General features: G+C 40.8%; 1 protein-coding gene across 10 annotated transcripts in view; it reads left to right on the top strand.

The window, feature by feature from the left end:
- The window catches only part of FMNL2 (formin like 2), a 337175-nt gene that overhangs the window by 203246 nt on the left and 120026 nt on the right, over positions 1-13903 (top strand). For all 10 annotated transcript variants that reach the window (XM_051849554.3, XM_051849553.3, XM_051849548.3 and 7 more), the window contains exon 3: positions 12525-12605. In XM_051849554.3, the coding sequence (XP_051705514.1) occupies positions 12525-12605 (81 nt within the window). The remainder of the gene's footprint in view (positions 1-12524; positions 12606-13903) is intronic.

Raw genomic sequence — 13903 nt, 5'->3', positions numbered from 1 at the left:
ACTTTTAGATGCATTCATTAACGAATCCAGTGAATAGGCGTGTACCTGTATAGGTGAGGGAAAGCAAAGAGTGAGGCAGTCGTGTGTGGATCTGAATTTTCCCAAACCAAGTATTTTCTATGATGCTGTGAGCAGGGAAAAGACTCCAGGTGGTTACAAGTACCAATTTGTTTATACTGAGTTCCAGCAACATGCCAGGCCAGAACTGGCTATGGGACATGGTTATTTTAGCCAAACTTAGGGGGGGGGCATTTTGTCTTTTGATGATCTTGAAGTTTTGAAGGGACAATCTTTTTCTTGAGTCTCCAAACCTGAGGAAAGGCGTTGACTTAATTGACATTGAAAACAAGATGAGTTTCTTTCAACTTCCTTCCTGAAAGCAGTTTCCCTTCCATTAACACTCAATCCAGGTGTCTGTTTCTTTGATCCTAAAACACTGGAGAAGCTATCAAAGCAGCAGATGCCAGCTCTTGAATGCTGAGCTGTTTCCGTATTCAGGATCAGGAGTCCTGGAAAATTGAGGCTGAATCTTGAAGTGGGTTGACATCTTTTCCCCTCGCTGAGGTCCCCTTTCTCATATAGCTTTTATAGTGTGTGTAGGGGGGCGGTGAGGCAGGGGGTCTCATCTGGAAGACAAAGAATGAGTTCTTTATAAACTAATCTCTTTTCAGGAGCTCCACAGAGTGCTCTGTCAGAAGTGCCCTTCAGCTCCACTCCCAGAGCGAGATGCTAAGGCCCCGTCTGCTCTGAAGCTTACAGGCTTCCTTTTCCAAAAACAGCATCGCACTAACTTACTTTCCATACTGGTACTACACATGGAATTGTGGATCTCCACCTCCTTCCCTGGCTGATTACTGGGGCTAAGTTAGCTTACTTGGTTGAGTTGTTTGAAGGAAACTTCACTGTATGTGAGTCTGTTAAATTTGGAGGCACTGTTACAGGAAATGGAGAATATTACAGCAGTTTAATTCACATGGACTAGACTGAGGTTGACCCCATCTTTCAGAACATATTCATTAAGCAAATTTAAGTGATTTATCAAGCTGTACTAGCTACTAATTTCTACCAGGAAGTGCTTTATGTTGTTTGGACATCTGCATATTTAATTCATAATCTTTGCTGTAGAAGAGTCTTTTGGCTCAGCTGTCACACACACACACACACACACACACACACTCAGAAAACAAAAGTTACATGGGTTTCTGGACGTTACCCTGCAAGTGTTTGAGCTGATATTAAAACTAAGATTGGGAGTGCGTTGTGGCATAGTGGATTAAGCTGCTGCTTGTGATGCCAGCATCCCATATCCAAGAACAAGTTAGAGTCCTAGCTGCTCCACTTCCCATCCAGCTTCCTTCTAAGAATGCATCCTGAAATGCAGTAAATGGTGGCTCAAGTGCTTGGGCCCCTGCTACCCACCTGGGAGACCTGGTTGGAGATGCTGGCTCCTGGCTGTTGCTGGCATTTGGGGAATAAAACAGAATGGAAGGCCGGCGCCACGGCTCACTAGGCTAATCCTCTGCCTGTGGCACCGACACCCCAGGTTCTAGTCCTGGTGACTTCTAGTCTAGCACTCTGCTGTGGCCCGGGAGTACAGTGGAGGATGGCCCAAGTGCTTGGGCCCTGCACCTGCATGGGAGACCAGGAGGAAGCACCTGGCTCCTGGCTTCAGATTGGTGTAGCTGTGGCCGTAGTGGCCATTTGGGGGTGAACCAATGGAAGGAAGACCTTTCTCTCTGTCTCTCTCTCTCACTGTCTAACTCTGCCTGTCAAAAACAAAACAAACAAACAAGCAACAACAACAACAACACCCAGAATGGAAGAGCTCTGTTTGATTCTCTTCCTCTTTCTCTTTCACTCTCTGTTGCTTGGCCTTTCAAATAGATGAAAATAGATGGCACTTTAGCAGGGAACTGGATTGGAAGTAGAGCAGCTGGGTTTTGAACCGGTGCTCATATGGGATGGCGGCATTGCAGGCCATAGCTTAAACCGCCAACACCACAGCAACAACCCCAAGAATGAACTGTTTAAAACTGAGGTCTGTAAATGTCCGATTCTGAAAAGTTTTGTGTTTAAAGAAAATGTCATAATGGTTTGCAAAGGTTTTTGGAAAATATTGCCCGTGGATGACACTGATCACCATGTGATTGTGGCTTCTTCACTATCAATCAGTTGAATGATTTATTGAGCTCACACTGTGGAGAGAGAGATGTCAGGTCCTATGACCATCATGTTTTATGCTGAGTCTTTCAAAATGAGATAGAAAAAATAATTAGATGTGCTCCTTTTTTTTTTTTTTAAAGATTTTTTATTTATTTGAAAGTCAGAGTTACACAGAGAGAAGAGAGGCAGAGAGAGAGAGAGAGGTCTTCCACCACTGGTTCACTCCCCAATTTGCTGTAATGGCAGGACCTGCACCGATCCAAAGTCAGGAGCCAGGAGCTTCTTCCGGATCTCCCACGCGGGTGCCCAAGGACTTAGGCCATCTGGTACTGCTTTCCCAGGCTGGATCGGAAGTGGAGCAGCCAGGTCTCGAATTTGCACCCATATGGAATACCTGGGCTTCAGGCCAGGGCATTAAACTGCTGCGCCACAGCACTCCCCTCCTTTTTTTTTTTTTTTTTTTAACAATTTAGATGTACTCTTATTAAATGTAAACTACAGAGGGGCTGGCATTGTGGTACAGTAGGTTAGGCTGCCTGCCACCTGTAATACAGCAACCCATATCAGAGTGCTGGTTTGAGCCCCAGCTGCTCTACTTCCAATCCAGCTTTCCTGCTTATGTGCCTAGGAAAGCAGTGGAATATGACTCAAGTGGTTATCCAACCTGTCATCCATGTAGGAAACCAGGGTGGAGCTTCTGCGTTTGACCTGGCCATTTGGATAATGAATCAGTACATGGAAGGTCTCTTTCTATCTCTTTCTGTCACTTGGCCTTTCAAATGAATAAATTTCTTTTTGTTAAGAATAAACTATATAAAGTTCATGGAAAATGGAATTAAAAGGTAAGTTTATTTTGGTGCAAAAATATTTAAAATCTCTGCATTTTTTTCCCCTAATGAGTATTTGTTGATGACTTTTAAGGAAAGGAGCTTTAAAAGGAGTCATTTTCTCAGGTCATTTGGGGGTCTGTGGCCTTTATTCCTGCTGCATGAGTGGAACAACATTGTGATTCCACTTAAAGAGCAAAAATACACAGCAAATTGATTTTGATTTCCAGTTATACCATGGATATCTGTTCAAGCTTTGCCTAACCTCAGATCACAACGATTTTCTTCTAGTAATTTTATAGTTTTGGTTCTTACATTTGAATCTATTATCTATTATGAGTTAATTTAGGTTCATAGGGTAAGGTGAGGGTAGCGAGTCAGCCCCCAGGCCCCACATGTATATCTAACTAGTTCAGCACCATTTGATGAGTAGACTCTTCTTTTTCGTATGAACTGCCTTGGAATCTCTGACTGTTAGCTAGTTGGCCAAGTGTGTGTGGGCCTGTGTACTCTTTTTCCGTTCCACTCAACTATACTTTTATCCTGATGTCAGTTTGTCACTAGGTTGATTACTGCCTTGACATCAGGTATGAATTCTCAGTTTTGTTCCTTTGTGAAAATATTTTGGCTATTCTAGTTTCTTTGGATTTTTATATAAATTTTAGAATCAGGCTTGTCAGTTTCTAAGAAAAAGCACCCAGGACTGAGGCTGGAATTGCATTTTGTTGTAGATCAGTTGGAGGAGAACTGACATCTTCATAGTATTGATTCCTCTGCTCTGTGAATATGGTATCTCCATTTAGGTTTATTATCTTGCAGGAATGTTTTGAAGTTTGAATGGTACAGGTCTTGCTCCTATTTTGTTAAATTCATCCATAAGCTTTTCATAATGTATTGAATGATACATTTTTAAAACTCAAGCTTTTGTTGTTTACTCCTAGGGAAATACTGTTTTTGAACAACCACCTACCATTTCATTTGTCCTCCTCTTGACAGAGATGGTTCATGTTACATTATTGCGTCTATCAAAACTGAGTTCTGCCATGGAGCCTGTTTTATGGCTTCTGTGCTGTAAGCAGCAGTACAGAGCAGCACAGTACTGTTATTCATGGCTATGGATAAATGTTCAAGGGTAGTATTCTGAGCTTGGCTGTGGTGCTTACATTTATGCCTAATGTAATGAAAGCATATAGTAAGGACAGGCAAGAACTGATAACTTCCCCCTGTGTCCTCAGTTGTTCTGTTCACAAGGCTGATTTCTTTGCCTGTATCAGACACTTACTGCCTTTAGTAGGATACACTTCTTTTCCACATCCTTGTATGCTTTCTCCTTTAAAGTTTCACTGACATAATTTATATTCTTCATAAGTACTCCATCAGAAAGCACCCACTGAAATTCTGAAAACTGTACCCATGTATTTGTACATTGTTTGAATAGGGTAAATGAAGTTTCAGAGAAGCCATTTAGTAGAATTGGCTTGCCATTAATTCAAATTATTGAGTGAAAATTATTCATACTGTTAGGTAAATTGTGAAATGCCTAATGGTTCCTACAGGAAATCTAAGGCTTACTCCTTTTTTTTCTCTTCTTGTGAGGATCATACCTCTATTCCTTCTCACCTGCCCAGTGTTTTATTTGTATGCTGCGTGGGTATCTCTGGAGACTTTTAAAGATCTCCAGTACTTTATTCATGTTCATAAGGTTCCTGAAATGTATAACAAATGAGAGAAGAGGGCTTCATATTCCCATTTTTCAGATGAAAAAACAAGACATGTTTATATTCTTTGTACTTTCAGAGGAAGAGTACTCCCCAGGGTTTAGCAAAATTTTCATGAGCACATAAACTGGAACTATATACTATTATGAGTATTTTAAAATATAATTGAAAAAATTCCTGAGTTTTTGCTTATCAAGGATATGTACATTTTCCCTGTAGACTGACTAAAAATCAGGAGTTGACATATGAAAGTAGGAAAGAGTAACCTAATGCCATAATTGATGAACGTTAGTGCATAGCAGATCTACCCAGGGAATTTAAGAAAAAATGCAGATTCCTGGGTGCTTGGTGGATTAGATCAAGAGACTGATTTTACAAGCATCCTCTCTTGCAGGTTGTAGATCTTCAGTGACTTTTAAAAGTATATGAAGGGATGGATATGTTAACTTACCTGATTTGATAATTCTACCATATATACATTCATCAAATCATCACATTTTGTCTACATATGTACCTATTTGTCAGTTCAAAATAAAATTTAAAAAAATGCAAAGATTGAGGTGGGCGTTGTGGTAAAGTAGGTTTAGCTACTGCTTGGGATGCCTGCATCCCACATGGGAGTGCCTGGTTTGAGTTGGCACTGTTCTTCACTTTTGATCCACCTTCCTGTTAATGTGTTTGGGAGGGAGGCAATGATGTGCGAAGTGGTTGGAAGGCCATCGTTCATGTAGGAGATTTGAATGAAGTTCCTGAATCCTGGCTTCAATGGCTTAGCCTAGCTTTTGTGCAAGTGAAACACTGGATGAAAGATACCTCTCTCTGTCCTTCCTTGTTTTCTCTATCACTCTGCCTTTTAAATAAAGAAATTTTACAAATACACATACACACACCAATTTACAAGAAAGGAAATCTTTGGCAGTTGGGGAAAAAGCAAAGGATTTTATGATTATCATTCCAAAATGAACGTAACCTCCCATCGCTTTATCCAGTTCTTAGATCCTCAATACCAGCTATTCCTTTTTTACACTGCTAAGTGCCCAGCACTGTGGTGGTTAAATCTTTGCTTAGGTTGACATGAGATTGTAAATAAACAAATTTTATTAGTCTGACCCTGCCATTACAAATTTAGTGAAAATACCTTTTAAATTGGGGAAACACAGTTCTCATTGCATATTAGAAAATGAGCTTTGGAATGTTTTGATCAGATAAAACCTGTAGAACAAAGTCTTGCTAGTCTAAATAAAGGAAACCATTTGGAAAAGTCTCATCAAACGTTATTTTCAGTCTGAAATCTGTAATGGAATACTTGGAAAGCTGTCCTCTCTTCTCCGACTAGGAAAATGATTTCATATTAGGGCTGAAGAATGCTTCAAGGCACTCCAAGAAACTATGGCTGTGGAATGAATCTGATGTGCTGATTGTTCAAGTCTAGTCTAGTGTAGAAATGGCCAAGTTTTAAAAATTGGGACTGGCGAGAGTCATAGAGTATTAACCATATGTTTTTCCACTACTCAGAACTCCTGATTGACTCCGGTTGTCTATCGTTTGCCTATTACCTGACTTTCACTGCTCTGTGTTCCAACTTTCCCCTTAGATTTTTTTTGTACCATTACTTTTCATAAACTGTATTACTGGAACCCAGCTAAACCCCTTGAAGCTATTAGCACATGCTTTTTGCTTTTCAGCCTTTTGTTCTGTGTTCTGCCATCTGGAAAACTTCGTCTCCTGCCTTTCCCACTATCCCAGGGTATCTGTATGCTGCCCGTCCTTCAAAATCCAATTCCAAAGCCACTTTGTCCAGGGAGGTTCCTTTGATCATCTCAGTTGGAAAGAGCCTCACCTTTCTTTGAACTTCCAGAGGATCACATATGGCTCTTATCATATTCTACTTTGTACCACAGCTATGTCTGTTGTATCTCAGAGATGAGATTTAACACTTTGGAATTGAATTTATTTCTTCTGTGTTTTTTACAAGTATCTTGTATAATGTGTTCTGGATGAGTAAAGGAACAAAATGAACAGTTTATTTATTTATTTTTAGTTTGATATTTTTTCATCTTAGTCCCTGGAAACAAGGGACGACCTACGTGTGACATAAAGACTGAAAAGGTTTGGAGGCAGAGTTTTGTTTAGCAAAATGTGTTCATCTAGTGATAGCCACAGGGAAAGTCGAAATAGTAACACAGCTGGCGTTAGCTTCCTGTGTAGCTGTTCTACAAATTAGACTCCCACTTAAACTCGCCTTCTCGGCCATTGGTTATAGTAAATAGGTAGGGTCTGAATATTTTTTATTTTCTTCTAAACTATCCTGTTTCACCATTCACTACCTACTGATAACTTCAAAAAAATTCATGGAAATGGAATTTGAAAAATAAGTTTAGGGGCTGGCATTGTTGTAAAGGGAGTTAAGCTACTGCTTGCCATGCTAGCATCCCACATCAGAGACCTGGTTTGAGTCCTGGCTGCTCTGCTTTAAACCTAGTTTCCTGCTACTGTGCCTAGAAAGCAGCACATGATGGCCCAACTACTTGGGCCTCTGCCACCCATGTGGGAGACCTGAACTCTGGCTTTGGCCTGAACCAGCGCTGACCATTATGGCCATTTGAACCAATGGATAGTAGATTGATATTCATATTCATTCATTCTCTCTCTCTCTCTGTTGCATTGCCTTTAGAATAAATTTATGAATATTTTAAAATATGAGTTTTTTTTGGTGCAAAATTTTTTTGAAGACTATCCTTTTTCCATAGTACATGTTTTTAATGAACTTCTTGTAGATACTTTCTGTAGGAGGGACAGGCTGACAGCTCTTCTGAAGTATCAGGATTATTTTAAACTATCTACTTGAAAACCAGAAGTATGCTTTCTGTTGGGGATTTTGGTACTCCAAATTCCTTGGGGGCATCTAGGCCTCATTGTGTAAATTGCTTTCTATTTGTATAAATTGTTCACTGTATGAGAGCTGAGATGGTCATGACTCAGCCCAGCCGCTCCTGCTTAGAATCCCTGATTGTGCTTGGTGTACTTCCCACCCCTTACCCTCATCCCCACCGCTTCTGCAGGTGCACTGTTCTTGGTCACTTCTATACTTACGTTATTTCTGTCTATATGTAATATTAATGTAGTATCCTATTTTGCCTGACTGCTTATTTCAGCATTTTCCAAATTAGAGGGAAAACCCCTTGAGGACATGGCTTCTTTCTGTTTACCCAACTCTGAAGAGCACTTAGCACCAAGCTAAATCTTGCCAATTAGTACTCACTCTAATGGTAAGGTGCTGGTGGTAATTGCAACACATTTACAGGCTATAGTTTGCTTACTCAGCGTTTGAAAAGGATACCCAATTACTTCCAGCTTCTGAGAAGGAAAACATTTAAGTGTACTCAGTTTGTCTTATAAGCAAAACCCTTTGGGCTTTTTGCTTACCAAAGTGAATTATTATAGAATTAGAATGATAGAACTTTAACATTGGGATAACGCTGCTGACATGCCTCCTGAAGGCTGCATAAGCAGTTTATGTAGCTCTGCTAATACACTACTGAAATAGAGCCAGTGACCCTGTGTCCATCCCAAGAGAGAAAGTCAAGGGTAGGTGTGTTCCCCGAGAGCCATTCATTTCCTGAAGTCACCCTCTATTTTCAGCTATCATTTCTTGCCTTAAACATCAGAAAACTGTAGTATAAGGCACAGTTGAGTGGAATTCTGTTTGATTTTGGAGGTTTTTAATTTTATCTTATTTATTTATTTATTTATTGAGAGGCAGAGAGAGAGAGAGAGAGAGAGGTCTTCCATCTGCTGGTTCACTCCTCAAATGGCCACAATGGCCTGAGCTGGGCCAATCCGAAACCAGGAGTCAGGAGCTTCCTCCAGGAAATTCCTGGACCATCTTCCATTGCTTTCCTAGGCCATAGCAGAGAGCTGGAGAAACTCAGAAGTGGAGCAGACTAGAACCGGTGCCTGTATGGGATGCCCGCACTGCAGGCAGTAGCTTTACCTGCTATGCCACATCTCTGGCCTCAGAGCTGCTTATTCAAGCATGATTTGCAGAATAGAAATTCCTATAACATGCTTGTTGTAAGTTCAGCTCATACCAAATTAATCTCAATTAATTTCTCATGTAATTAAATACATGGACAGAAAGGATGTAAAAAAGCAGGAATGTTTTGGGAGATGAGTGGAATGTCCATTTTCAAGCCTTTATGTGAAAGATTTAGCATGACAAACTTTATTGGGTTTAAGTGGAGAAAGGGGAGGGAGGACAAGGATAGAGGGTAAGTCCCAAAGAAACCGTTCAGCTGGTTTGAAAGAACCTAACGCTGCCTTTCTGTGTTTGATAGAAAAAGCCACGTTGAAGCATAGCCAATGAGTTCCATTTACTGTGACTTACCTAATTAATTTAGTATGCTCTTGTCACAGCCCCTTCATTTAGTTCCTTTCAGGATGCCTGGGTTTTTGAATTCTGGTTGCAGCAGACTTGAGCTTTAGTCATTAAGTGGAGTCCAATCAATGCTTTGTCTTTTCCCTTATCTGCAGAGCAGGCAGGCACACTCTCCTGGTGAGCAGTGCGGAAGGGGTGAAGGGTTCATGAGAAATGCACGGTTATGAAATACGTTAGGTGATCCTGGAGCCGCCAGAGACTCTGAGCTGGCTCCTCAGCAAGTGCCTTCAGCTCTGCTCAGAGCCTGGCTGACTCATGTCTAGTCCTGAACCTGCTGGACATAGAGTGCATATGCCCTGTTCAGGGCATTTACAGTCATCTTTCCATACTTTGTAAACTTACAAAAAATTACCCTTCACTAATGAGAGGTGTGACTTGTATATGGCATTTAATGGAAGTTTAATTCTCTGAAAATGATCAGGGACCAACTGTGTACTAAGTATTCTTCACACTGAGACTCAATGAAAGATAAAACAAGTTTTCTTTTCTTTTTTTTAAATGCACTGTCAAATTCAAGATGAGTGCACTTACTCCAGTGTTGTGAAAAGGAACAAGGGTCAGAGTCAGAGCTTGCATTTGAATCTTTGATCTCATATACAGAGTTGATGGGAAACTAGCATTAACAGATAAACTTGTTGGGGATGGTGCTGTGGTGTAGTAGGTTATGCCTCTGCCTGCGGAGCCAGCTTCCCATATGGACACCAGTTTGAGACTCAGCTGCTCCACTTCTGATACAGCTCCCTGATAGTGGCCTGGGGAAGTACAGGATGATGGCCCCAAGTGCATGGGCCTCTGCCTCGACATGGGAGACCTAGACGAAGCTCCTGGCTCCTGGTTTCAGTCTCTGAGCTCTGCAATCTACTCAGCCAGTTTCTGTTATTTCACAGGGATAAATATGACTCTTCTGCTGTGAAGACACAGCCCATGAGAACAAAGTCAAATACTTTTCAGTAACGGTTGACCAGTTTGGATTTTAAGTCCTAAAGCACATACTGCACTGGCCAGAGTTACAATTTATTGAGTTCCTTGTGTTGTGACCTTATATTGAGAGACAGATGTTGTTTGCCATCACAAAAGGGAACACAGCTTGTGTCATTACTGGTTGTAGGATCTTTAAATATTGAGATAGAGTTTTATTATTAAAAAACATAGTTTTTCTTTATATCTTAATATCTCTGATTATCACTTGTCATATAAAGTAGGAAATAAAAACTGACTTCTAGATAGCTCATCAGTTCATTTTTCAGAGGATTTTGTGAGCTAGACTGTCACTAAATCCCCATGGCTCTGATCCTGTAGTGTAGTGACAGTCTTTTATATAAGACTTTACGACCAGGAGAAGCACCTGGCTCTTGGCTTCGGATCAGCATGGTGCACTGGCTGCAGCAGCCATTGGAGGGTGAACCAACGGTAAAGGAAGACCTTTCTCTCTGTCTATCTCTCACTGTCCACTCTGCCTGTCAAAAAAAAAAAAAAAAAAAAAAAAGACTTTATGCACAGACACAGTGATGGCACTAGAAACATTGCATACTTGTGAATTATTATTTAAAAACTGTGCTCAGGACGGGCAATTTGAAGTACTAATTAGGAACAGTGTGCTCATCTTTTTTTTTTTTTTAAAGCAAAGCTTTATAGAAGTGTAATTTAAATACTATAAAATTCATTCTAATTGACTTTAAACTAAGGGAAAATACCAGTAGATGTTTTACTAGAAACTGTTTGTCTTATAAATTATTAAATAATATATTTTCAGTATGATGATCTTTTCAACATTAGTAAGATGATCCTTAGCATTTCTAAATCTGTACTTAAGCACGACCAGAGAAGACTGGGAAGAATGTTGGGCATCCTTGTGTTGGAGAAATGCAAGCTTATATGGGATAAACAAATGCTTGAGCATGCTGCCCAATTGTCAGTGTTGTCAAATATCAAAAAATTCCATTATGGAGAAAGCAGTAATCAAATTAAAAAGAATTGCCAGGGAAACATCTTTTAGGGTATAGGGAGAAAAGAATTGTCCTCATTGATGAAAACCTTGCTTTTGTTTGTGTTGTTTTTTTGATTCCTTTTAAAGCTGATTTATTTAATGTGGATTTTTTGGTTTTTGTTTTTGTTTTTGGTAAAATAAAGCACACATACAGAAAAGGTTGTGAAACCTAAGAATCACTGTGATGAGTAGTAGGATGCCAGCACCTGTGTAACTACTGCTCAAGTCAAGAAGCGGGGCATTGCTGGCCACTTGGGACTCATTGTACTTCCCTCCTTGGATACAACCTTCTCCCCACCTCAATCTTTTACACTTAAAGTTGATCATCTCTAGGTACACACACACTATAAGATTATATACACAGATACTGTACATATATATGTATAATCTTACTACTTGAGTGTGTGTATCTCTAACCACTAAAGTTTAATTTTGTTTGATTTGAAAGTTCATATACATGAGATAATGTGTTTGTTTTGGCTCAACATCAGGCTTGTAAGACCCTTCATAGGAGCAGTGGTACACTATTGTCATTGTAATATAATATGCCATTATTGGAATGTAGTCCAGGTACTTACTCATTTGAAAGTTAATGGGTATTTGGTTTTCACCCGAGTTCATATACTGTTATGGTTGTGCCTTGGACATTGTGGTCTATAAAACCCAATAAATGTGTGCATGATTTTCTCAAAGTGTGGTTCCTTTATTGGCAGCATCAGCATAGAACTTGTTAGAAAGAACTTCTGGGGCCCTACCCCAGATCCTCATTCAGATATCACCTTGGGATATACATCAAGTATTGTGCTCACTCCAGTGACAGCGCCTTTGCTCAAGCTGTTTTTGGATTTTCTAATTTGGAACTGCTTTAGGAATCCACTATTGATAACAGCAATGTATGTGAACACACATAAATACATAGACACTCCTGCCTTCCAATCTCTTAGCAATAGTCGATCTAGTGTGAGTCACATTTTGGCTCTTTTCAAAGATAAACTAAATATCCAATAGTTGAAGATTTGCCAACATTGAAGACAGTCAGAAGAATATGCAGGAAAGACCTGGTCAAAAAAAATCTGAAACAGATTGAGCAAAACATCATTCCCAGAAGCTGCAGGGAAAACAGCTGGACTAACATGAGTTCAGATCTATGTGTCCTGTTCACTGGCTGTGTCATCATCAAAGAGAAGTGTATTCCATGTCTCTGAGCTTTGGTTCTCCTGTGCAAAGAGAAGATTATATACTCTATTATAAAAGATTAGAAACAATTAGTACATAATGATCATCTGTGGGGTCATGTTCCTACATGGATGCATTTGGTCATGGATCCGTAATGTTTATCTGTTTGATCTGTTTCATATCTTTCATGATTTTTACTTGTGTGCTTCCTGCAGGAACGATTCCAGGTGAAGAATCCTCCTCATACATACATTCAGAAACTCAAAGGCTACCTGGACCCAGCTGTAACCAGGAAGGTAAGATGGATGTGTTCCCACTCTTTGTTGTTGCCTCCTCACAAGCCGTCAGAGCCTCTGCACTGGAAGAGATCTTCTTTCTTCTACATTGGTTTCTGCCTTGGCCTCCAGGAAAACAACCATTGCAAACTGACTACATAAGAAGTCAAAGGAAAAATCCTCCTGACTGGAGGATGTGTTTACAAGTACTTTGCTGAAATGGGAGTCACGTACCTCAGTTGGTTATTGAGTCTCTGCTATTTCCAGTTACAACAGTGCAGGGAGTCCAGTGCAGAGGCGGTGAGGCCCCTAGGGAAGCAGGCCGCGCAGAGGAGGCCGCACAGAGGAATACTTGCCTTTCATGCCTGTGTGCATTTCCAGAGACCTTGAAAAATCACTGGGGCTTTGTCATCCCAGCTGTGCACGGACTTCCTGTGTTGATGCTTTAAGCAGCTTCCCCACCCAGAGCCCTCCCCTGGCCCTAAGAAGGTAAGGAGAGAAGAGCTGATTCCATTCTCGACTGACTCCCTGCTTTTACAAACAAGCCCTGCTTTGTGCAGCCACACAATTGACTTAAGCTGATGCCTCGTGGTAAAGGATGTAGCCTGGTACAGCCCTGCGGCCCTGGGTCAGTCCTGGGATGTTTCAGAGCAGCGCTGTTCCTGCTACGGATGGGTGAAGGGGCGCTCCTCCACATAACACTTGTTTTTCCACTGATCTTCCACAACTCCTGCTTTCAAGGTCCCAGCGAAAATATCTCAAGCTGAAGTCACTCTGTTGTTTAGATGTCTGACTCATGAGAAAAGAAAGGCACACTTTTCTTGGTTAGCCACTGTCCCTAGGGCTCTTGATGCTTGTATATTTTTAAAAATTGCCTTCTCTTTTTCATTTTTCTATTCTGTCTCCTCTCTCTCCCTCCTCCAAAGTAAAGCAAAGTAGAGCAGCAGTTACTTGCTTTTGGAAGTTTCCTGGGCTCTTACTGCATGCTTCACATGCAGACAAGGTGAAGTAGAATCTAGAAATGCTGAAAATGTCCAGACTTCTCGTGCTGGCTCCATGTCTAATGAGACTCAAGTGTGTTGCAGCCCTGTCCTATAGGAATTTACCTGTCAAAGTAGCATAATACTTCTTCCCCTCAAAAACACAGCATCCACACTTGATAAGGAAGATCTGTTTTGGCCAGTATGTGGTGCAGTGGCTTAAGCTACTGCTTGCAACTCTAGCATCCCGTATTGGAGTCTTGGCTACTCTGATTCCCACTAAGGCACCTCAAAAAGCAGTGTAAGCTGGCCCAAGCACTTGGGCCCCTGCAAACCATG

The sequence above is a fragment of the Oryctolagus cuniculus genome, chromosome 3 (genome assembly GCF_051225735.1).
Source record: "Oryctolagus cuniculus isolate XC-2025 breed Fujian yellow rabbit chromosome 3, ASM5122573v1, whole genome shotgun sequence".
Taxonomy (NCBI): domain Eukaryota; kingdom Metazoa; phylum Chordata; class Mammalia; order Lagomorpha; family Leporidae; genus Oryctolagus; species Oryctolagus cuniculus.
This window is presented reverse-complemented; position numbering and strand designations above follow the sequence as displayed.